Below are 24,905 nucleotides of genomic sequence, written 5' to 3'. Positions count from 1 at the left end.
TGGGAGAGGCGACGCGAGCGCAGCCGCCAGAATCCGGGACGCCGGGAGCAGCGTTACGGGAATCGCAGCCGCCCGGAGTCCCGCCCCCTCGTCGTGGAGCAGCCGCTGGGCCAATGCCTGGGGGTACCCGGACTCGTAAGGACCAATCAGAACCCGGGCCCCGACTCTGGGGGCGGGGCATGGAGGGGGCGCCGCGGGGCGGGGTTAGGGGGACGCAGCGCCCCGTCGCGGTAGAAGATCGGCGCGTCGCGTCCTGGGGAAGGGAGCCGCGAGCTGTCCGGCACCGGGGCCGACAGCCCAGAGGCCCGGGAAGTCGTCTTGCGGCCGGCTGAGTAGGGGGGCTGCCAGGCTCGCCCACCTGACGTCTTGGGTCTGGTCCGGCCTGGCGCCGACGGAGAGTCAGCCGTGGAGTCGCAGAAGAGCGAGGCGCCGCGGCCTGAGGTGAGGACGGGCCGGGACCGGGTGCAGGGCCGAGTAGCGGGCGGGCGCGGGCGCGGGCGGGCTCGGGCGGCGCGGACCGGCGAGCTGCGCTGGAGCGGGCCTCTTCCTTCCCCGGGAGAGGAGCGCCCGGCCGCGCGCGCACCCCGAGGTTGTCAGTCCCAGCCTGGAAATCCCCACATTCCTTCCCCTCTCTGCTTCCACCCCCTGATTGGACTTCTGCAACTTTGTCACCTCGATTCCCGAATCCCAAGTACAGACCTTCCGCCTGCCCTACGCACACCCTGTTAAGCTCCCTTCAAGACTGGACCCCTGCTTGGCGCCCCGACCTCGTTTCTTCCAGCCCCCTCTCCGCCGCCCTTTAAATTCCACGAGCCCCGCACTTGACTCCGAATCTCAGGCCGGAGGTTGATTCCCCTTCCTCGTGGCCGTCTTTTCATCCTCAAACTGTAATGCTTCAACACCGTTTGAAGTTCGCAGCGCTAGTAATCACGTTAACGAACGTTGCTTGTCTGCCTTTGAGGTCTTTTATCCACCCTTCCCGACATAGCGCTGTAGCCTAAGGAGAACAAATCCATGATCTTTTCATGTGTCTCCTGCTCCCCTAGGCTTAAAGGTTACTCCAAGACCAAGGTTCTGCTCTTCAGTGGGTGAACTGCATCTTATTCATAACCTCAACCCACCCCCAAAATTCACAGATCAGAAATGAGACTTGCCGTTTTTATTTATTTATTTATTTATTTTTTGCCTAAAGAAGGAAGCCGATTGTGATTTAATTTGTGTAGTTTTGGGCAGTTATACCGCTTTACAATAATTTATAACGCAGTTATACCGCTTTAAGATAATTTATTGGTAGAGTTCCAGGACAAATCTAAAAGATTGCGGTATTTGGTTTAGTCAGTGCTGTAAACAAACCCTTTAGACTGTGTGTGACTGCCAGCTTCAAGTTGGAGCAACTCTGGATTTGAAATTATTGACTCGGATAATCCTGCAAGTTAGTCACCATTATCTTCATTTCTTAAATTGAGGTTAATACCTATTGGGAAGTACAGATGAGAATATTACAAGAACCAACTTGATAGGAAGGTAAATTGGGAGTTCCAGCTGTTTCTCTTTAGCAATAATTTTGAACATTTGGTTTTAATTACAGGTGAAAGGGAAAGATTAGAAGGGAGTGTCAAAAATTGTAGTGAAAATTTTCTTTCAAGTCTGTATTATTGACAACAGTAGTTTAGTTTTCTCATTGGTAATTTGGAGCACTGTACTGCTGCCAGCCAATTTATTAGAGTATATTCTTACACAATTAATAGTGTTGTTCTCACGAATTGTTGTTTTTAGGTTTTTTCCCCCAATAGGATTTGCATAGCAGTTAAATATTAGAGTGAATGTTGATTATTACATTCCTGTGAAGTAGGGTTGACAACAGGTTAAGTAAAATTGATTGATAACAGTAAAATAAATGCCTATGTGACTCTGTATCCTATGTGCTTAATCATTTTGTCATACTGACACATTTCTCATAGAGATTCCAGTGCAACATTTGGTTTGGAAATTTAAGAGCTATATCCATAATCCCTCTACTATGGCAGGAAGGGTTCCCATCCCCCAAGCTGTTTCAGAGCTGCTCATTTTAATGGGAGTCAGAATTGCCTGGCCTTAGTACAGTTGCAGCTTGGCTCCTGGAGAAGCATGGAATGTTCTCATAGGCTTCACCGTTCGTGTGATTGCCAAGACAGTATGCTCAAAGTTGATGTTTCTGTTGGGCTTTCTTAGTCTATAGGATCCAGCTGAGCACTTACTACTTTAAGAACTCACAAAGATGCATGAGATGTCATCAAATCTAAACATAATTTGCACAAAATTGGATTGACTTAAAAATGAAAAATCACAGCTTTAAAGCAGTTTTAATTAGATGCTGAGTGATACTGACAATGCTAAAGGTATTTAGAGAGATTGTTGATGGATTGAAATGATCAAAGGAGGTACTAGAGGTCAGCTTTGAAATCTGAGTGAGATTTGGATAAAGGGAAAATGAAGAGTCCATTCATAATGTAGAATATATAGGGGTATAATATAGCAGAAGATACAGAACATGGTAGAGAACCAGCCGGTGGAAAGGGTCAGTAGTAACCAATACATGTTAATTATATAGCCAGGACATATTTAAAACTTACTTTGTGTCAGTCACTATTTTGAATACTTTGCCCATATTAATACATTTAATTCGTATAGCCTTTTAATGTGGCTCTTGCTGTCTTTCTTTTTAATGCTTTTTTTAAACACTTATTTATTTGAAAGAGTTACAGAGAGAGGTAGAGACAGAGAGAGAGGTCTTCCATCTGCTGGTTCACTCCCCAGATGGCCGCAACGGCCGGAGCTGCGCCAATCCGAAGCCAGGAGCTTCTTCCAGGTTTCTCACACAGATGCAGGGGCCCAAGGACTTGGGCCATCTTCCACTGCTTTCCCAGGCCATAGCAGAGAGCTGGATCAGAGGTGGAGCAGCCGGGACTCGAACTAGCACCCATATGGGATGCCAGCACTTCAGGTCAGGGCGTTAACCCACTGTGCCACAGCGTCAGCCCCTAATGCGTTTTTAAAATTATTATTTAAGAGAGTGCCCATCTAGTGGTTCACTATCTAAATGGCCAAGATGGGGGCCGGCGCTGTAGTGGGTAAAGCTGATGCCTGCAGTGCTGGTATCCCATATGGGAGCCGATTCGAGTCCTGGCTGCTCCACTTCCGATCCAACTCTCTGCTATGACCTGGAAAAGCAGTAGAAGATGGCCCAAGGCCTTGGGCCCCTGCACCCACGTGGGAGACCTGCAAGAAGTTCCTGGCCTCAGATAGGCACAGCTCTGGCCGTTGTGGCCAGTTGGGGAGAGAACCAGAGAATTGAAGGCCTTTCTCTCTCTCTGTCCCTCTCTCCTTCTCACTGTGTGTAACTCTGACTTTCAAATAAATAAATAAATCTTTAAAAAAACAAATGGCCAGAACTGGACCAGGAGGAAGCCAGGAAACAGAAACTCAATCCAGGTCTCCCATCTAATTAGGAGGGACCCAATTATTTGAGCCATCACCATCGCCTCCCAGGGTCTGCATTAGCAGGAAGCTACAATTGAGAACCTGAGCCAGGATTCAAACCCAGGTATTCTGATAGTTCTTAACAGCAAAGCCAAATGCCTACCCTATCCCCTTTTCAACATAAGGAACTCAGGCAGTGAAAGGTTAATTAACTTGTCCAGCTAACAAGTAATAGATCACATATTGTCTCTTTATATAATATGTTTGAGTCATAATGAGTAGAATGAGAAGGCCATGCTAGAAGATCTTTTAAAGCCGACTCTTAATGGTCCACTAGGTGCTTGAAAGTGTTAGCTGACTATATTAAGACATGTTAAATAATTATGGTGCAGTGCCATGAATCCTGTTTGGGAACTGTGTAAGAGTACACTGGAAACAAAAATGCTTGTGAGAGTAGGGGAAAATTCCACAGAAGAAATGATGTTTCTTCTGGATTATAAACAGTACTGCAAAGCAGAGGTAGTAAAGGTATTGTAAAAGCATGTGTGGAGCGCAGACTCTGAACAAAGTGTAGAGAAGTATGATTAGACGAAGTGTAGAGAAGTTTGCTGTGACTTAAGAGTCAGTAGGGATGGGGTAGGTAATGGTGAAAGGTAACCAACAAATTGTGAATGGAATGGTGAAGTCAGGCAAAATGAGGACCTTACATGTTTGCTTTGCAATTGGAAAATGACAAAAATAATTTTAGCATGATTGGAGTAAAGGCCAGATTGTTTGCAATACTCCACAAGTTTAGTGGTAGGTTAGCTTTAGGGAGAAGTCCAAGGAAAGGATTGTTTTTGGAATAGGGAAAATTCACTATTGGAAAAGATAGATTGGACAAGCATACTGAAGCCACATTTTTAGAATCTTAAATAGCTAAAATGTTTTGCATTGTTATTCACCTTTTAACAGACTATGAGGGAAAGAGTGATGAGTTTAAAGTAGCGTTTTAGCAAGATTCATCCACCAATAATGTTCAGAAAGTTTGGAAGGAAGGAAAGAGCCTGGAAGCAGAAAGGCTATTTTAAGTATTGAGATGATTAGTGCCCAAATTAAATTGGTCATGGTAAAGGGTAAGAACAGGCAAGTGGGGAAAGCATTTTAAAAGAAGAATGGATAAGATTTGTAGCTTAGAAAAACTAAAATGTAATCGATAGTTAAGAGAAACAACAATGGACTCCACTGACTTGGATAATTGAAGAGAGTGAGTTTGTAGCTGGAGAAAAATATAAATGCTGTAATTGAAAAAAGTGTGTATTTATGTGTATATGTTCATATAAACACATACACACCTATGTGTTTGTAGACCTCAAATGGATTTAAGTGGCATAATACTCAAGAAGATATGTATCTGATATTAAAAATCCAAGTCAGAATTCTTGAAGTTATTTTGCTTGAAGCTAATAGTGGAAGTCATATGTTTTTAAAAAAATTGGTAGATGCCAAATACTTTATAGTTGATTACATTGATAGCCAGGAGAGAAAAAAAGATTTTGGTAAAGGAGACAGGTGAGTGGATAAAGAATGAAACTATATGGTATGGTTACACTAAAACCAGGGATATAAAAAGCTCAGGAAACAAGATGGTTAACATGTAAAAGGCATCAGATACACTTGTGAAATTGTCACAATGTCTTGTCTCCTTTTTTTTATTGTGTGGCTATTTAATATATCTTAGATTTAATGAGAAATGTTAACAAATTGATCATGAATAAGAGAGCTTTATCTGTTGAAATATGGCCATAGTATAGATTTTTGCTATAGATTGGTTTACTCATTCCTTTTTTTTTTTTTTTTTAAGATTTTACTTATTTATTTGAGGGGTAGAGTTACAGAAGGAGGCAGAGGAAGAGAGAGAAAGTCTTTAATCCACTAGTTCACTCCCCAGATGGCCACAGCAGCCAGAACTGAGCCCATCTGAAGCCAGGAGCTTCTTCCAGGTCTCCCATGTGGGTGCAGGGGCCCAAGCACTTGGGCCATCCTCTACTGCTTTCCCAGGTCATAGCAGAGAGCTGAATAGGGAAAGGAGCAGCCAGGACTCAAACTGGTGCCCACAAGGGATTCCGGTGCCGCCGGCGGAAACTTGGCCCACTATGCCACAGTGCCAACCCTTGTTCCTTTTTAAGGGTGCATTTCTTACAGTGTCTTCTGCACAATTTCTTTATTTCAACATTCTGTTTTATATATTCCTGCCCCACTCCTCATTCCCTAATGCAAAATAAACTCATTAGAGCTGTTTCAGATAACATGACTCTGGTTGGTAGACAGGCATGCTCTGGGATTGCAATTGGCAATCTTGACAGGGTCAAAGATGATATAGACATATAGTGCGTGTGTGTGCTGTTCTGTCTAGAAAACCCTTACTCTTATTTCATGACTAGGTATTCTGGACCCTCTGAATTTGGTGTTCTCTGTGCTCTTGTAGCGCTTTGTACATATTCTGCCTCTCTAAACTTTGATTTTCTTAAGGGCTAGAACTATTCGACTTCACTTAGGCTCGTAATGTATTATGCTTAGATCTTTTTCATGTACCTTTCATTCAGTTATGCTTAAGTGATGGTGAGAGCATGGGTGCTCATCAGTGTATTCTTCAGACCTTTTCATTTGGCTAAGACAATGATAATTTATAAAAAGATCTGTACGGTTATTCTATATTTTTTCCAATTTATGCTTATAACTTTGCTTTTGCATGTAGGTCCTCAGTCAATCATGGAAGAGAGCAAATGTCTGAAATGGGTTTCTGCTTGAGTTTTTTGCTTATGGAATTAGTTTTCCCAGTTTTGTTTACTGGATAAGACTATTTCCTCAGTGAAATGAGATTTTTTTTTTTCAAAATCAGATGTTAGCTGCTTATGTATACTGGTGTTTGTTTTGTTTGTTCCATTGATTTGTCTACTCCTGGGCCAGTGTCTTTTTTTTTTTTTTTTTAAAGATTTTTTAATTTATTTATTTGACAGGTAGAGTTACAGACAGTGAGAGGGGGAAATAGAGAGAAAGGTCTTCCTTCCGTTGGTTCACCCCCCAAATGGCCGCTGCGGCCAGAGCTACGCCGATCTAAAGCCAGGAGCCAGGTGCTTCTTCCTGGTCTCCCACGTGGGTGCAGGTGCCCAAGCACTTGGGCCACCCTCCACTGCCTTCCCGGGCCACAGCAGAGAGCTGGACTGGAAGAGGAGCAACTGGAACCAGAACCCGGGGCCCATATGGGATTCCAGCGCCGCAGGCGGAGGATTAGCCAAGTGAGCCACGGCGCCAGCCCACCAGTGTCATTTTAATTATAACATACTTACAGTGTATCTTAACAGATGCTATAGCAAATATTCTCTTTATTCTTCTTTTGGGAAATTGGTTTGAAAGTTTCCATAATAAATCACTTTTCTAGTTATATTAAAATTCTAAATTTACTATTAAAATTTACTATTTGGGTTAGATTTTACAGTTTGACATCTGTTTTTTCATTGCATGACATTTAGATCTTATTCATGTTCCTTTCATTTAGATTTTATAATTTTCTTCATAAAATTCTATAATAGTTCTGATTAGATATGATAGCCCTTCAAATAATTCATGGAAAAATAGAATTAAAAGATGTTAATGGGTTTTTTTTTGCCCCCCCCCCCCCAAGATTCTGAACTAGTATATATAAGGGTCCTCCAGAAGTTTCTGGAAAGCATGTACTATGAAACTGTGGGGACCTGTGCTGTGGCATAGCAGGTAAGGCTGCTGCCTGCAGCTCTGTCATCCAGTATGGGTACTGGTTCGAGTCTTGGCTGCTCCACTTACAATCTAGCTGTCTGCTGGTGTGCCTGTGAGGGCAGCAGAGGACGGACCAAGTGCTTGGGCTCCTGCAACCACTTGGGACACCTGGAAGAAGCTCCTGGCTTTGGATCTGTGCAGACCCGGGCATTGTGGCTGTTTGGGAAGTGAACCAACAGATGGAAGACCTTTCTCTCCCTCTCACTGTTTGTAACTCTACCTCTCAAATAAATAAATAAATCTTAAAAAACTAAGCATAGATTTCAAAAGTTTTTGCATCAAAATAAACTTTTAATTTTATTTTCTGTAAACTTTTTGAAGACTCATTTTATAGTTTTTGGTACTCTTCTGAGTATTCTTTTTTCTGTTATATTTTCAATTGGTTATTACTGATGTAATAACTGTTTTTGATCATTTGCTCAAATACTGTGTGAAGCTCTCAATAGTCCTAATAGTTTGTCATTTTATTTTCATTTTTCTTGATAGATGATTATATCTACATTTTAAAAATTTTTATATCTTATATATTAAATCTTTAGTTAAACTCTCTAGCAGAATGTTGAATAAGTGATAACTCCAAGCATCTTACCTGAACCCTGCTTTAATAAGAACACTACCGATTTTTACCTTTGGGCCTGTAGGAGCCTACTATAGATTCCTAATAGTAGTACTTGTGGTAGCAACAGCAAGAATGGTACAACAAAACTGCGGTAATAGCAATTGCTGTTACCTTTTATTCAGTATTTACTATGAACCAGATAGGTCTTAAGCACTTTGTTTACTGACTTTTTTAATCTTCACAGCACTCCTGTGTGATAGGTAGATAGGTAGGTGGTGGTGTTATCTCCATTTTAACAAAGAAAATTAAATTGAATGATATTATATAACTGGCCTAAGATGTTCTTCAGAGAAAAAGGAGTTGGAATTTGAATAGTGGCAGTCTAGTTTGAGTGCCTGCTCCTATCTTGTTATTCTGATACTTTGTTGTTTTAAAATTTAAAATGAACAGTTGTTGATTACTGAATACTTTTCAAGCTTCTGTTGGAATGAAAATGTCTTTAAAATATTCAGGTAGTGTGTGACATTAATTTCTCATATTGAACATGCTTGTATTTTTAGGCTGCATACTTGATAGTATTCATGTTTTGATTTTGTTTTCAAATCTACTTCAGCTTTTGTTTTAAAGGCTTTATTTTATTGAAAGGCAAATAGGGCTGTCATTGTGGTATAGTGGGTAAAGCCGCTGCCTGTGATGCTGGCATCCCATATGAGTGCCAGTTTGAGGCCTAGCTACTCCACTTCATATCCAGTTCTCTGCTAACACACTTGGGAATGCAGTGGAAGATGGCCCAAGTCCTTGGGCACTTACACCTACATGGGAAACACAGAAGAAGCTCCTGGCTTTGGACTGGGTCAGCTCTCACCATTGCAGCCACTGGGGGAGTAAACCAGCGGATAGAAGACCTCTCTCTCTCTTTCTATCTTTCTCTGCCTCTGTCTGTAACTTTGCCTTTCAAATAAATGAGTAATTAAAAAAAGAAAAGATATGCTCATAGTTCAGTGAACAAATAGAGCAGGAATTGGCAAAGTATAACCCACCTCCTGTTTTTATAAATAAACTGGCATATATCATCAATTGAAATAATTTAGAGATCTAATGTAAAACTGAAACTATAAAGCTTCTAGAAAACCCTTGTTACTGTAGATTAAAGGTTTTTTTAAATTTTTTTTAAAAGAAGTTATTTATTTGAAAGTCAGAGGTACACACAGAGAGAAGGAGAGAGAGAGAGAGAGAGGTCTTCCATCTACTGGTTCACTCCCAGTTGGCTGCAACGGCTGGAGCTATGTCTTCCATCTGCTGGTTCACTCCCAGTTGGCTGCAATGGCTGGAGCTATGCCTATCCGAAGCCAGGAGCCAGGAGCTTCTTCCAGGTCTCCCACATGGGTACAGGGGCCCAAGGCCTTGGGCCATCTTCTGCTTTCCCAGGCCATAGCAGAGAGCTGGATCTGAAGTGGAGCAGCCAGGACTTGAACTAGTGCCCGTATGGGATACTGGCACTGCAGACGGTGGCTTTACCCACTACGTCACAGTGCCGGCCCCAGATTAAAGGTTTTTTAAAAAATTTATTTACTTATTTGGAAGAGTTATAAAAATAGAGGGAAAAACAAATTTTCCATCCATTGGTTCACTCCAGATGGCCGCTTTGGTAATGGCTGGGCTAGGCTGAAGCCAGGAGCTTCATCTGAACCTCCCAAATAGGGTGGCAGGAGTCCAAACACTTAGGTCATCTTCTGCTGTTTTTCCCAGGCTCATTAACAGGAAATTGGATCAGAAGTGGAGCAGCCAGAACTCAAACTAGTGCCCATATGAAATGCTAGCATCGCAGGCAGCGCTTTACCCACTATACCACAACACCAGCTCCGAAAGTTTCTTAAGTACCACACCGAACACATAACTTGATAAATTGGATGTCATTAAAATTAACGTTTCTGTTCAAGAGGAAGGGAAGATGTACAAATTAATTTTTTCATAAAAACTTTATATCCAGAATGTGTTTTAAAACAGTGAAACATCCAATAAATGACAAAACAAGAAACTCAATTAAAAAATAAACAAAGTATTTGAACAGACACATCACCAGAGAAGATCTAAAGTTAAACATGGACCAACCATATGGCCTCCCCATTCCTGTTAGGTATTCACTGCCTCCCAAAAGAAAAGCATATGTACATAGAAAGACTCAGGGACCGGCGTCCGCCTGCGGCGCCGGCACACCGGGTTCTAGTCCCAGTCGGGGCACCAGATTCTGTCCTGGTTTCTCCTCTTCCAGTCCAGCTCTCTGCTGTGGCCCGGGAGTGCAGTGGAGGATGGCCCAAGTGCTTGGGCCCTGCACCCGCATGGGAGACCAGGAGAAGCAGCTGGCTCCTGGCTTTGGATCAGCGCAGTGCGCTGGCCGCAGCAGCCATTGGGGGGTGAACCAATGGAAAAAGACCTCTCTCTGTCTCTCTCTCTCTCACTGTCCACTCTTCCTGTCCAAAAAAAAAAAAAAAAAAAAAAAAAAAGACTCAGGGTTGGTTAAGTTACAGAATATTCATACTATGATACATATTTTAAAGATATATTTATTTGGAAAGCAGAGTAACACACACACACGCACACACAGATCTTCCATCTGCTGCTTCACTCCCGAAAAGGCTCCCACAGTCGGGGCTGGACCTGGTTGAAGCCAGGAACCCAGGACTCCCAGGTCTGTCTCCCACATGTGTTGCAGGGGCCCTGCTTTCTCAGGAGCTGAATAGGAAGCAGAGCAGCTGGACTGAGCTGGCACTCCAGTATGGGATACGGGCATCGTAAATGGCAGGTTAATCTACTCCACCATTATACTCACTCCTAGTACTCTGATGTGTTATGTCCATATTCAAAATAAATTACTCATTTGACAGATGAGTAAGTGCTTACTATTCTGGGTATGATTTTAGATTTTTGAAGTATTGCAGGAAACAGTGACAGAATTTCCTGCATCATTGGTTCATATTCTGTTTTGGGGACACAGACTATATTTTAGTTTCTTAGAGCTACTCTAACAAAATACCAAAATTGTGTTAGTTAAGAGACGTTAATTATCTTAAGGTTCTAGAAGCTTGGAGTCCTTCTGAAACTTTGAACTGAATCCTTTCCTCCTCCTCCTCACATCAGTCCTTAGCATTTCTTTTCCTTTTTTTTTTTTAAATTATTTATTTGAAAGAATTACACAGAGAGAAGGAGAGGCAGAGAGAGAGGTCTTCCATCTGCTGATTCACTCCCCAAATGGCCGCAACAGCCGGAGCTGAGCTGATCCAAAGCCAGGAGCTTCTTCCAGGTGCAGGAGCCCGTGGACTTGGGCCATCCTTCACTGCATTCCCAGGCCATAGCTAAGAGCTGGATCAGATATGGAGCAGCCGGAACTCGAACCAGCGCCCATTTGGGATACCTGCACTGCAGATGACGACCTAACCCGCTACACCACAGTGCCGGCCGCAGTCCTTGGCATTTCCTAGCTTACAGCTGCGTCATTCCATTCTCTGCCTGTGTGGTCACATGGCATTCTTTCTAGGCCTTTGATTCTTTGAAGAACACCAGTCATTAAGGACCCACCTTAGTCTAGAATGAAAATTAGTTACATCTGCAATGGTCCTACTTCCAAGTAAGATCACATTTTAAGGTGATAGAGTTAGGATATCAACATATGTTTGGGGCCTGGAGATGCATAATTCAGCCCATAACAAACAATAAGCAAAATAAATAATATTGTGGTATTTTAGAAGAGGGATTGGCAGATTATACAGACTCCGCAAAACAAATGCAGCTTATGGTCTCTCTCTGTGAATAAAGTTTCATGGAACACAGTCCAGCCTCTGTACTTTTTTGTATTCCAAAAGCAGAATTGACTAGTTGTATCATAAGGCCCACAGAGACTAAATTATTTTCTGGTTGTTTGTAAAGAATGTTTGCCAGCTTGTCTTAGAAGGTGCTAACGACTGTGGAGAAAAGACAGGAAAGGAGGGAAAAGCAACACTTGTGGTTGGGGAAGATATCTGAGGGAAGATGAATTTGGTCAGAGTCTAGGAGTTACTCTCTGTGTATTACTTTAGAAAGATGTCCACTATATAGTGTTGAGTGAATAGCATCTTTGTGAAATAGGAGAGTGTACATTTATATAGTATAAGGTAGTTATATACTCAGAAGACTGCAAGAATATCTGCCAAAATGTTTGTAGTAGCTATCTCTTGGTAGGATTATAGGGGACTTTTCACTTGATATATTTGCAGGTTATTTATTTGAAATGTTAAAAAATATTTATAATAAACTTAATTTCTTATAAAATCATCAAGGATTTAATGTGTATCAAACAATAATGGGGGCTTCAACTCTTTACTTAAAGTCTGGAGTTATGTTAAAATGGAGCCACTACACTAATGTTAGGTGTTAGTATAGTACTAAGCAAATCTTAAACTGATTTTTTTTTCACTTTGTGCAGAGTCAACAGGCTTAAGTTAGCACTAGTAGAAAATAAAGGGTATGATTCTTTTAAATAACTGTTTTAGTTACTTTTGTCAAGTTCAACAAAATATCCCATTCTCATTTCTGTGGTATTACAAGTGCACATCAAGAAGTTCAGATTAGACATTGGTGAGCCAATAATACTTGCAAGTTTGTATTAAAACATAACCGTAGAATATTTGAATACTCTTTTCACAAATGTTTATGGGATTATTTTATTCTGAAGCTCAAATGATATCTAAAAATAGGACACTTAATGTAAACCAGAAGCCTATCACAGGGTTTTAAAAGTACACATATAATAAATATCATCAAAGCCAGCCTTGTGAACAAGGTTCTCCTCTCTTTACAGTGAGACCAATGTGAAAGAATGACATTTGTAGGCAGAAGACTTAATATCAAACCCCTGCTCCTTCACTTACTAATTTTGTGATTTGGGTAAGTAACTTACCGTGTCTGGATTTTAGTTTTTTGTTTTGTGATAAATAATCACTACATTCTTGCTTCTTGAATATATCAGGAAAATAAGTAAAATATTTTATGTGAAATCATTTTGTATAACATAAAATAGTATCCAAGTGTTAGTTAATATGACTGCAAAATTTTTACTGATGGACGAGAGCTGAATATGTATGATTTTTAAAGTAATAATTGATTTATTTAATGAAGTGATGACCAACTTTTTGCAAATCTGTTGAAAGTAGGCCTGTACTATATTTGTTAAATAATCATTGCTTTGCCTTTCATTTGGCAATTATAGTACATATACTATTCTACAATTACGTTAGTAATGTTACCATAGTGACAGCTTTATTGACATTCTTCACATGCAAAGTAAATATGAATATATTATTCATGCTTTTTCATTCTGTCCTTGGATTAAATTTAAAATAAAATAGAAAAAAACCACCACAAAAATCACAATCTAGGGGCCAGACTGTGGCGTGAGAGGATTAAGCTGCCTTTAAGTGCCAGCATCCCATATGGGTGCCGGTTCGATTTGTGCTGCTCCACTTCCAATCTACCTCCCTGCTAATATGCCTGGGAAAGCAGCAGAAGATGGACCAGGTCCCCAGCGCTCTGCCACCCATGTGGAAGACCCAGAGGAAGCTCCTGGCTCCTGACTCTGGCCTGGCCCAACCCCGACGATTGTAGCCATTTGGGGAGTGAACCAATGGATGGAAGGTCTCTCTCTTCTCTGTAACTCTTTCAAATAAATCTTTTTGTAAAAAATCACAATCTGCAGGTAACAAAAATAATTTATAAGGAGCACAGCTATTAAATATTAACAAATTATAACCCACAGCTTTTGTCTCGCTTAAGAAAAGTCATGGGGATCAAAGTAAATGAGAATAAATAATTATAGAGGTAATGTTGAATTTGTTCCAATTTAAGTAAATCATTCATAAATTTTGTTACTGCCATTATTAGTAACAAACTACTTATTGACATGTCTTACAGCTCTTTTCAAAACAGTACTGTGTTAGAACACCATAGGTGAGGAATTATTGCTATAGGAGAACCTCTGAGTTCTTGAAATAAACCTCTCCTGTATATTTGGTTGCTAGTTTTATTTTAACTTCATAGAACTTTCCAAGCTAATATGCAGATTTCAAAATCAGTATATACAATATAAGGTTAGAATATGTACTCTGAGGTATGGAGAGAGGGCAATGTTAAAAGTACTATATAGGAAAAAATAGTAAACACTTAAAGCATTTTTTAAAGATTTATTTGTTAATTTAAAAGACAAAGTTACAGAGAGGCAGAGGCAGAGAGCGGTCTTCCATCCTCTGATTCACTCCCCAAATGGCCACAATGGCTAGAGCTAGGCCAATCTGAAGCCAGGAGCTTCTTCCTGGTCTCCCATGCGAACGCAAGGGTCCAAGGACTTGGGCCATCTTCTGCTGTTTGCCCAGGCCATAGCAGAGAGCTGGATTGGAATTGAAGCAGCCAGAACTTGAACTGGCACCCATGTGGGATGCCAGCACTACAGGTGGCTTTACCCACTATGCCACAGTGCTGGCCCCAGTATTTTAAAATTTAAATTATATTTATTTTTGGATAAATAATACAATAAGTACTACAACATCAGAACAATACAGAGTATATACGGTGCAGAGTCTCCCTACTATTATGGAACATAGGCAGCCTGCCTCCCTCCTACCTCAAACATAGACTGGCAGCCTAGTAGTTGAACTTTTTTTTTTTTTTTTAAGTGAACTTTCTTTTTTTTTTTTTTTTTAAGATTTTATTTATTTATTTGAAAGAGTTACACAGAGAGAGGAGAGACAGGTCTTCCATCTGATGGTTCACTCCCCAGATGGCTGCAATGGCCAGAACTGCACCGATCTGGAGCCAGGAGCTTCTTCTGGGTCTCCCACGTGGGTGCAGGGGTCCAAACAAGGACTTGGGCCATCTTCTGCTGCTTTCCCAGGCCATAGCAGAGTGCTAGATCAGAAATAGAGCAGCCGGGTCTCAAACCGGCACCCATATGGGATGTCAGCACTTCAGACCAGGGTGTTAACCTGCTGCGCCACAGCACCGGCCCCTAGTATTGGAACTTTTATCCTTCTAGAGAGGTTTTATGCGTATAAAGGAAATGTTTTATTTCTTTTTTGTCCAAAATTAATAGAAAACATACTGTTATGTACCTTAATGTATTTTATTTCATTTTAAAGTTAGAGTTGACCTTTAAGATTTATATATTTATTTGAAAGGCAGTTAGAGAGGCAGAGGCTCAGAAAGAGAAGTCTTCCATCCACTAATTCAATCCCCAAATAGCTGCAGATGACCAGAGCTGGGCTGATCAGAAGCCAGGAGCTTCTTCCGGGTCTCCCACATGGGTACAGGGACCTAAGGACTTGGGCCATCTTCCACTGCTTTCCCAGGCCATAGCGGAGAGCTGGATTAGAAGTAGAATAGCCGGGACTTGAACTGGCACCCATATGGGATGCCAGCACTGCAGGCAGTGGCTTTACCTGCTACGCCACAGTGCCAGCCCCCTTAATGTATTTTTTTTTTTTTTTTTTGACAGGCAGAGTGGACAGTGAGAGAGAGAGACAGAGAGAAAGGTCTTCCTTTGCTGTTGGTTCACCCTCCAATGGCCGCCACGGCTGGCGTGCTGCGGCTGGCGCACCGCGCTGATCCGATGGCAGGAGCCAGGTACTTTTCCTGGTCTCCCATGGGGTGCAGGGCCCAAGGACTTGGGCCATCCTCCACTGCACTCCCTGGCCACAGCAGAGAGCTGGCCTGGAAGAGGGGCAACCGGGACAGAATCCGGCGCCCCAACTGGGACTAGAACCTGGTGTGCCGGCGCCGCAAGGCGGAGGATTAGCCTAGTGAGCCGCGGCGCCGTTGTCCTTAATGTATTCTAGGTAACATTATGTATCTATATGTATAGAGCTTCTTCTTCTTTTTTTTCTAATTAGCTACATATATATTATGTTTGAGTATACCATAATTTAGATTGCTTCAGCCTTTTTCTGTTAAAGGTAATGCTGAAGTAAATAACCCTGCACATATATTATTTTGCTCATATATATGATAAAATAACTAGAGGTAGAATCATCATATTCAAACGTGTATGTTTTAATTTTGATTCATATTGCAAAACTGACTTAGTCATCTGTGTAGGTTTTTGTGGTTTTGTTTTCAATTAAAATAATTTACATACAATAAAATTCAGCTCTAAGTATATAATTTATAAGGAAGCTTATGCCAGTTTACACGTATCCTGCAATCTATAATAGTACCTTTATCCCTAGTCCTATAGCACCATTTTGATAGCTGATTTATTTATTTATTTTGGCAACTTTATAGGTAAGAATGGTCTTCAGATAGTTTTTGCTTGTCTTTTAGTTTTTTACCGACTGCCTTTTTTTCTGTCTTTTCAAGGATATTGGAAGACAGAAATATTATCTCCTCATAGTACAAAGGGCAGGTTTGATTACAGCCTTGGACGATAATGTCTCCTTCCATAGTATAGGGCAGAGACATGCTTCCTGCCCATTTTAAAAAGTGGGTTTCTTTCTTTCTTTCTTTTTTTAAATGCCAGCAGCCTTTAAGGCTGGCATGTCGGGATTTTTTTTTTTTTAAGATTTATTTATTTATTTGAAAGTCAGAGTTATACAGAGAGAGAAGGAGAGGCAGAGAAAGAAAAGTCTTCTATCTACTGGTTCATTCCCCAATGGCCGGAGCTGTGCTGATCTGAAGCCAGGAGCCAGGAGCTTCCTCTGGGTCTCCCATACAGGTGCAGGGGCTCAAGGACCTGCACCATCTTCCATTGCTTTCCCAGGTGCATTAGCAGAGAGCTGGATCAGAAGTGGAGCAGCGGGGACTGAAACTGGCACCCATGTGGGATGCTGGCACTGCAGGTGGTGGCTTTACTAGTTACTCCATAGTGCCAGTCCCCCCCCAAAACTGGGTTCCTTAAGCTGTGTCTTTCCGCTGTCTGTCCAGGTATCACCTGACTTTTCAAAAGACCCTATGGGAATTGGGACTGAGGCAAATGGCTCAAGAAAATGCTGATACTCTATTACTGTGTTATGAGTAGTAAAGTCTTCATGTCTTCTGCTAGCATCCATGAAACTGGCAGGCCAACTTATTAGCTTGAAAGTATAGTAAAATCTCAAGGTCTTTAATACTCCTGACATAATTCAGTGAATCTTAGCAAATGCAGAGTCTTGTGATTACCAATACAATTAGGTTATAGAATATTCCCATCATCCCAAAAAGTTTCTTTGTGTCTCTTTACATGTAATCCCCTCTTCTCACTCAGACACAGGCAAGCCCTGATCTGCTTTCTGTCACCCTAGTTTTGCCATTTCTAGAATTTCCGATGAATAGAATTAAGTATATGGCCTATTATGTCTGACTTCTTTCATTCAGCACAATGCCATATATTATTGCACATATCACTACTTACTATTTCATTCCTAAGTAGTAGTCCATTGCATAGAAATATCATTGGCTAGTCACTTACTTGTTCAGCAGTTGACATTTGGATTGTGGAGTAAAGCTGCATGAACACTTATGTAAGTCCTCGTGTGAACATGTATTTTATTTTTCTTGTACTTTCTTAGTAGTGAAAATACTGAATCTTATGATATGCTTTTTCATTTAGTAAATGTTTTCTAGAGTTTCTGTATCATTTTATATTCCTATCTGGGTAGTTTTAATTTATATATCATTCTGAGTGAGATTGAAATTGTGTTTTCATATAAACTACATATAAGTGAATTATGGACATGTTTCATATATTAGGGAAAGCTGATGTCATGCTATGATTTATAAACTTACTCATTTTTCAGTTATCTTTTTTGTTTAAAATTTATTCTATTCATTTGAAAGGCAGAGTTACAGAGAGAGAGGGAGAGAGATAGAAAAGAGATTCCATCCGCTGGCTCACTCCCAAGATGGCCACAGCAGCCAAGGCTGTGCCAGGCCTAAGCCAGGGACTAGGAGCTTCATCCATGTCTCCCATGTGGGTGAATGGGCCCAGGGATTGGGCCATCTTCTGCTGCCTTCCCAGGCGCATTAGTAGGAAGTGGAGCAGCCGATACTCGTGCCAGTACCCATATGGGATTTTGGCATTGCAGGCAGCTGCTTAACCTGCTATACCACAGCACCAGCCCTGTCAGGTATCTTTTGTGTTTAATTATGTATGGTAGGTTTTGCCATGTAATAATTTGTCTCTGAAGTTCTCAATCTGGCAGAGTTACTTACTAATAGTATAATCCATCACATAATATAGATACAGGTTTGCTTTTTTGTTGTTGTTTGTTTATTTATTTGAAAGGCAGAGTTACAAAAGGCGAGAGAGAGAGATTTCTCTGTTGGTTCACTCTCCAAATGGCCACATCAGCTAGGGCTTGGTCAGACCGGAGCCAGGAGCAAGGAGCTTCTTCCTGGTTTCGCAGGTTGATAAGGGGTCCAAGTACTTGGGCCATTTGCTGCTTTCTCAGGTACATTAGCAGGGAGCTGGATCAACAGTGGAGCAACCAGGACACTAACCAGTGAACATAAGGGTTGCTGGTGCTGCAGACAGCGACTTAACCTGCCGCATCACAGTGTTGGCCCCAGGATTGTTCTTTTAAGTAACCTTAAAATATGAATTGTATTTTCTAGCAATACTTTATGCAGCCATACTTTTAATGGTAATAAAAATATTCTGAGGACTTAAAACTTTGTTTTCTGCATTTTCATAATACTTTTATAACCTTTTAGAAAATGATACAATGTATCTTAATTTTTTGTGTATAAGAAAAATTAAAAATAATATTGTATATGTCTGTTATAGAAATATCTATGCAAGATGTGGATGTCGAAGACGTGGTTAGTGCAAGCCTTCTTTATTTTTATCACCACTGAATCCATAGGTAAGGTTCATGAAATCTACCTTCCAACTCCATAAATTGAGTTTATATACTTTAATATAATTAAGCTTATGTTTAATAAAGTACTTAATTATATTTCTAGGATCATTGTATTGTCTTAAAATCATTATAGTAGGTAAAAATATGATAATCTGCTTTGTATAATTTGAATTGCAACAGTCATCAGTATTCCTAAATGCTATTTAGCTATACTAACAAAAAGTTGAAGATAAGGAAGAGAAAATTTTTTTTTTTTTTAAATAAAGGAGTAGGAAAAAAGTCTAATAACTCAGTACTTCACTCCTTCATTACCAACAGTTGTCACTGAGCAGTCTGATTATGATACCAGAATGCAGAAGTATCTCCAGTGGTACCATTCATTGGTAGTCCATACCTTGGTAGTCCTCTGAGATATGGTTATTGGGTCACAATGAGGTAACTACAGAAATTAAGAATAAATGTTCAGAAACTTTAACAATTTGACTTAATCTGACATTCAAGCACATAGTGTATTTATCTCATGAATTCTATCTACAATACAGAATAAAAGTAGCAGTCTATGATAGAGTTCAGGAAAAAACCAATCTGTTGAGCAGCACTTTTTTTTTTTTTTTTTTTTTTTTTTTTTTTTTTTTTTTTTAAGATTTTATGTATTTGAGAGGTAGAGTTATAGACAGTGAGAGGGAGAGATGGAGAGAAATGTCTTCCATGCACTGGTTCACTCCCCAAATGGCAACAGCAGCCAGAACTGGGCCGATCCAGAGCCAGGAGCTTCCTCCGGGTCTCTCAGGCAGGTGCAGGGGCCCAAGTGCTTGGGTCATCTTCCACCGCTTTCCCAGACCACAGCTGAGGGCTGTGTCTGAAGAGGATCAGCCGGGACTAGAACTGGTGCCCATATGGGATGCCAGTGCCACAGGCAGAGGACTAACCTGTGCCACAGCACCGGCCCCTGAGCAGCACTTTTTTTTTTTCCTTTTTTTAAAGATTTATTTATTGATTTGAAAGGCAGAGTTAGGGGCAGAGAGAGAGGTCTTCCATCCACTGGTTCACTCCCCAAATGGCTGCAGTGGCTGGAGCTGGGCTGATCTGAAGTTAGGAATTTGGAGCTTCTTCTAGGTCTCTGTGCAGGGGCCCACAGTCTTGGGCCATCTTCTGCTTTCCCAGGCACATGAGCAGGGAGCTGGATCAGGTAGAGCAGCTGGGACTCAAACCAGTGCCCATATGGAATGCTAGCACTGCAGGTGCCACTGCTATTGTGCCAGCCCCGAGCAGCACTTCTTTAAATCAGCTATTCTCCAAATGCAGATGTCAACTTCTTCTTATTGCATACTTCAAGTGACAGAAAGTGTTAACGTGGAAAATATTTATTACTTAGAAAGACTTCTCATGTTCTTGAACCCAAATTTTCTTCTTAAGACTTTGACCTATTAATTCTAGTTTTAAAGGGAGCCAGCTTTGTCTCTACTGTATTGAAGGACTGCTTTCCTGTATTTCCAAGCCCTCTTCCCCACACTAAACTTACCTATTTATCCTAATTATTTTTTAAACATTTATTTTATTTATTTGAAATAGTTACAGAGAGCGGTAGAGCCAGAGAGAAAGGTCTTCTATCCGCTGGTTCACTCCCCAGAGGGCCACTACGGCCGGAGCTGCGCCAATCTGAAGCCAGGAGTTTGTTTCAGGCCTCCCACGTGGGCATAGGGGCCCCATGGACTTGAGCCATCTTCCACTGCTTTCCCAGGCCATAGCAGAGAGCTGGATTGGAAGTGAAGCAGCCGGGACTCAAGCTGACCCCATATAGGATGCTGGCACTAGAGGCTGGGGCTTTAACCCACTGTGCCACAATGCCAACCCTATTCTAATCCTTCTTTATAGAGCATAGCTTCCAACCCTTTGCATTCTGATTGCCCTCCTGATTCTCTCCGTTCCCTTACCACATTTTAATTATAATTCCATCCTAGTTCTCCCACTGTGGCAGCAGTATGTAGGATGAACTAGAAAGAGATCAGTGACTGTTATGATGGTCTGAACTTCAGCAGTCAAAGTAGCATTGGTAAGAAACAGTTGATAGACATCTTAATAGAACCAATGAGACTGAGCGCAGTATTAAGTTGAAAGATGAGGCTAACTGGAAAGAGATGTTGAGGGTATCTACAGGGTACCTCACACAGATGACTGGGTGAATGTGCTTAGTCAAGTTAGCCAAGGTCAAGAAATAGAAATAAGAAATAAGAAGTTTGGAAGGAACTGGGGCTAGCGCTGTAGCTTAGTGGGTAAAGCTGCCGCCTGCAATGCGGCATCCCATTTGGGCACTTGTTTGGATCCCGGCTGCTCCATTTCCAATCCAGCTCTCTGCTATGGCCTGGGAAAGCAGTAGAGGCTGGCCCAAGTACTTGGGCCCCTGCACGCACATGGGGGACCCGGAGGAATCTCCTGGCTCTTGGCTTCAGATAGGCATAGCTCCAGCCAGTTGTGGCCAATTGGGGAGTGAAATAGTGGATGAAAGACCTCTCTCTCTGCTTCTTCCTCTCTTTCTCTCTGTAACTCAGACTTTCAAATAAATAAATAAATCTTTTAAAAAGGAATTGTGATGCATATAGTTTGACATGTTAAACTTAAATCTCAGATGCTTATGAATGTGTCTAAGCTGCTATTGAAAGTACGGGGGCCGGCGCCGTGGCTCACTAGGCTAATCCTCCGCCTTGTGGCGCCGGCACACCAGGTTCTAGTCCCGGTCGGGGCGCCGGATTCTGTCCCGGTTGCCCCTCTTCCAGGCCAGCTCTCTGCTGTGGCCAGGGAGTGCAGTGGAGGATGGCCCAAGTGCTTGGGCCCTGCACCCCATGGGAGACCAGGAGAAGTACCTGGCTCCTGCCTTCGGATCAGCGCGGTGCGCCGGCTGCAGCGCGCCGGCTGCGGCGGCCATTGGAGGGTGAACCAACTGCAAAGGAAGACCTTTCTCTCTGTCTCTCTCTCTCACTGTCCACTCTGCCTGTCAAAAAAAAAAAAAAAAAAAGTATGGGAAGCTTGAGGCTGGAGATAGGGATATATATGTCATCAACATGGAGTAGGTGATAGGTAAAGCATATGTATATTTACGTGGTGTACATTACGTTTTCACCTATTTTGATGTCTTCATTTTTAGTAGGGAATCTTGTTCTGTACATTAATTGTTAGAATTAATTTTTTAAAGATTTATTTATTTAAAAAAGATTTACACAGAGAAGGAGCAGAGAGAAGGATGTTTTCCATCTGCTGGTTCACTCCCCAAATGGCAGCAACAGCCAGAGCTGGGCTAATCCAAAGTCAAGAGCCAGGAGCTTCTTCCCAGGCTCCCACACAGGTGCAGAGGTCCAAGGACTTGGGCCATCTTCCACTGCTTTCCCAGGCCATAGCAGAGAGCTGGATCAAAAGTGGAGCAGCCGGGACTCAAACCAGTGCCCATGTGGGATGCAAGCACTGCAGGCAGCAGCTTTACCTGCTATGCCACAGCGCCAGCGCCATGTTAGAATTAATTTAACCTTTCATATTCTTTGTTTTCTTGCTGCCTCCTGCAATTTTCTTTGCTGTCTGAATTTTTTAAAAGTATTATTTATTTGAGAAGCAGAGAGAGAATGAGAGAGCTCCCATCTACTAATTCACTCCCTTGAATGTCCACAATGACCATGGCTGGACCAAGAAAAGAAACAGGAGCAGGAATGCAATCTAGGTCTCCCAGGTGGGTGGCTGTAATAGAGAGATCTGAACCATCTTTGCTGCCTCCTTGGACTATTGACTGGAAAGCCGGAGCCTGGAAATGGAGTCAGGAATTGAACCTAAGCCCTCTGATAAGGGACACAAGCGTGTTAACCACTAGGCTGATGTATCTTCTGTCTGCTCCCACTTATCTCCCTGCCCACAGCAGCATTTAGGACTCGAGAGGAGAGGAGACTACCACTGTCCTTTTTCTGGAGTCTGGTTTAGACTCTGTGTCTGAATCAAGAGACAGGATGGCTGGTTAGGCAAGTAAAATCATGCAGCAAACAATCTGTTTCCTAAAGAAAATTTAGAATATTATACCATGGGCTAAAGCTTGAATAGGTTCTGCTTAATCCAGCTCTAATTTGCCCTATCATTTGTTTATATCTGTATAAATTCTGACCATATTAAATTTTGGCAATTTTAACTTTCATTTGTATCTTTAGACATATTTTGGTGAAGATTGAAGGACTCAATATTAAAGCTGCCAGCCAAATAGCTATACCAGAATCCATTTATATAATTTCTATTATCTTTGCAGGTAAACTTCTAGATCCATGTGGCCATATCTCCCCGGAGTCTCCAGTTATACAGCTTGGTTCTAATTTCACAGCAGTTTGTGTGCTAAAGGAAAAATGTATGGATAATTTTCATGTAAATGCTAATTACATTGTCTGGAAAATAAACCATTTTACTGTTCCTAAGGAACAGTATGCCATCTTAAACAGAACAGCATCCAGTGTCACCTTTACAAATATAACGGCATTAAGTGTTCAGCTAACTTGCAACATTCTTACATTCGGACAGATTGAACAGAATGTTTATGGAATCACAGTAATTTCAGGATGTAAGTTTTGTTTTTGTCTTTGTTTTAAATTTTGTCATGACTGTTATATTTTTAATGTCTGTTAATCTATGAAATATAATAACTTGTGGACTCTGACTTTTGGATGCATTTATTTCAAAAAGCTTAGAAGTAGGAACTGCATTTGCATTGTTCAAATACAGAAAAACCTAAAGAATGAATTTCTTCTGTTTCCTGAAAGTCGGTTACCAGTTTTCTAGCAAAATATTTTGACAAGAGATTCCTTTCAACAGTATTGTTGAATTGAAATCTTTGAATGTATCCATACAAACTTTCAGTATCCCTTAATTGCCGAGAAAATGCACTAGCAAAGCAGCTATCTGAAGACGGAGAATAAATAATGGAGAAAGTTCTTCTTAAAGGTCAAAGGTAGAGATAGTAAACTTTGAGTAGTCCAGAAGTGGGCTATCAGTTATGTGGACCACCCAAACTTTTCTTTTAGTGGAGTTTGGGAAATCAATAAGAGGAGAAATATAAATGAATATTTCTTCTACTAACTAAATATATTTACTAATATATGTAAATATTATTTTAAAAATACACTGACTAGAGAAATCAGTGGATATTTTTATTCAGTTATAAATGAAAGTTGACTTTGTATAGAAAATTAGTGTGAAACAAACTAGCTAATGACAGTAGAAACTATTTCTACGTAAAATGGAGTTCAAGAGTTGGAGTAGAAAAGAAATTAGCTTTGTAGTCATCCCTCTTTGATTATGTCCATACTTCTAGCCTTGTTTTTTTTTTTTTTCTAATTTAGGTTGTGTTTTAGATGGTATATAAGTTGCATATTTGTGGATATAGAACTTTTTTTAAAATGCTAATTATTTCCTTTTAGTGCCTCCAGAAAAACCAAAAAACTTGAATTGCATTGTGTATGAGGGTAAGAAAATGATGTGTCAGTGGGATCCTGGCAGGGAAACATACCTAGAAACAAACTTCACTTTAAAATCTGAATGGTAAGTTACTTTAAGTTTTGTTCTGTGTTGGCTTTACTCAGTCAATTTTTGTTGGAATTTTTATTTGTCAAGGGATATTAAATACAAATTTCAAATACATATGAAGATAGAAAATACTTAATCCCACATACCTGTCACTCAGGTCATGATCAGCTCGGTACTAATGTCACTTTATATGTGTTTATCCTCTACCTCATATCAAAAAAAATCTCAGAAATCATTTCATTCATAAATATTTCTGTATATATGACTAACAGATAAGGACACTTTTTAGAAAACATAGCCACAGGCCGGCGCCGCGGCTCAATAGGCTAATCCTCCACCTAGCGGCGCCGGCACACCAGGTTCCAGTCCCAGTCGGGGCGCCGGATTCTGTCCCGGTTGCCCCTCTTCCAGGCCAGCTCTCTGCTGTGGCCAGGGAGTGCAGTGGAGGATGGCCCAAGTGCTTGGGCCCTGCACCCCATGGGAGACCAGGATAAGTACCTGGCTCCTGCCTTCGGATCAGCGTGGTGCGCCGGCCGCAGCACGCCAGCCGTGGCAGCCATTGGAGGGTGAACCAACAGCAAAAGGAAGACCTTTCTCTCTGTGTCTCTCACCTCACTGTCCACTCTGCCTGTCAAAAAAAAAAAAAAAAAATTTAGTGTGTTTTAACCCATTATGGTAACTGTTCTTTC

The 24,905-nt window shown here is 41.3% G+C and overlaps 1 protein-coding gene across 4 annotated transcripts in view; it reads left to right on the top strand.

Moving 5' to 3' along the window:
* The first annotated feature begins 200 nt into the window (after positions 1-200).
* The window catches only part of IL6ST (interleukin 6 cytokine family signal transducer), a 56,471-nt gene continuing 31,766 nt past the window's right edge, over positions 201-24,905 (top strand). For 3 of the 4 annotated variants that reach the window (XM_008262226.4, XM_051853447.2, XM_017344727.3), the window contains exons 1-5: positions 201-441; positions 12,648-12,733; positions 18,597-18,675; positions 22,949-23,254; positions 24,111-24,231. In XM_008262226.4, coding sequence (XP_008260448.2) covers positions 18,612-18,675; positions 22,949-23,254; positions 24,111-24,231 — 491 coding nt within the window. In that variant the 5' untranslated portion in view covers positions 201-441; positions 12,648-12,733; positions 18,597-18,611. The remainder of the gene's footprint in view (positions 442-12,647; positions 12,734-18,596; positions 18,676-22,948; positions 23,255-24,110; positions 24,232-24,905) is intronic. The other variant, XM_017344725.3, reaches the window with a different exon arrangement.

This window comes from Oryctolagus cuniculus, chromosome 14 (assembly GCF_964237555.1).
Source record: "Oryctolagus cuniculus chromosome 14, mOryCun1.1, whole genome shotgun sequence".
Lineage (NCBI taxonomy): Eukaryota > Metazoa > Chordata > Mammalia > Lagomorpha > Leporidae > Oryctolagus > Oryctolagus cuniculus.
This window is presented reverse-complemented; position numbering and strand designations above follow the sequence as displayed.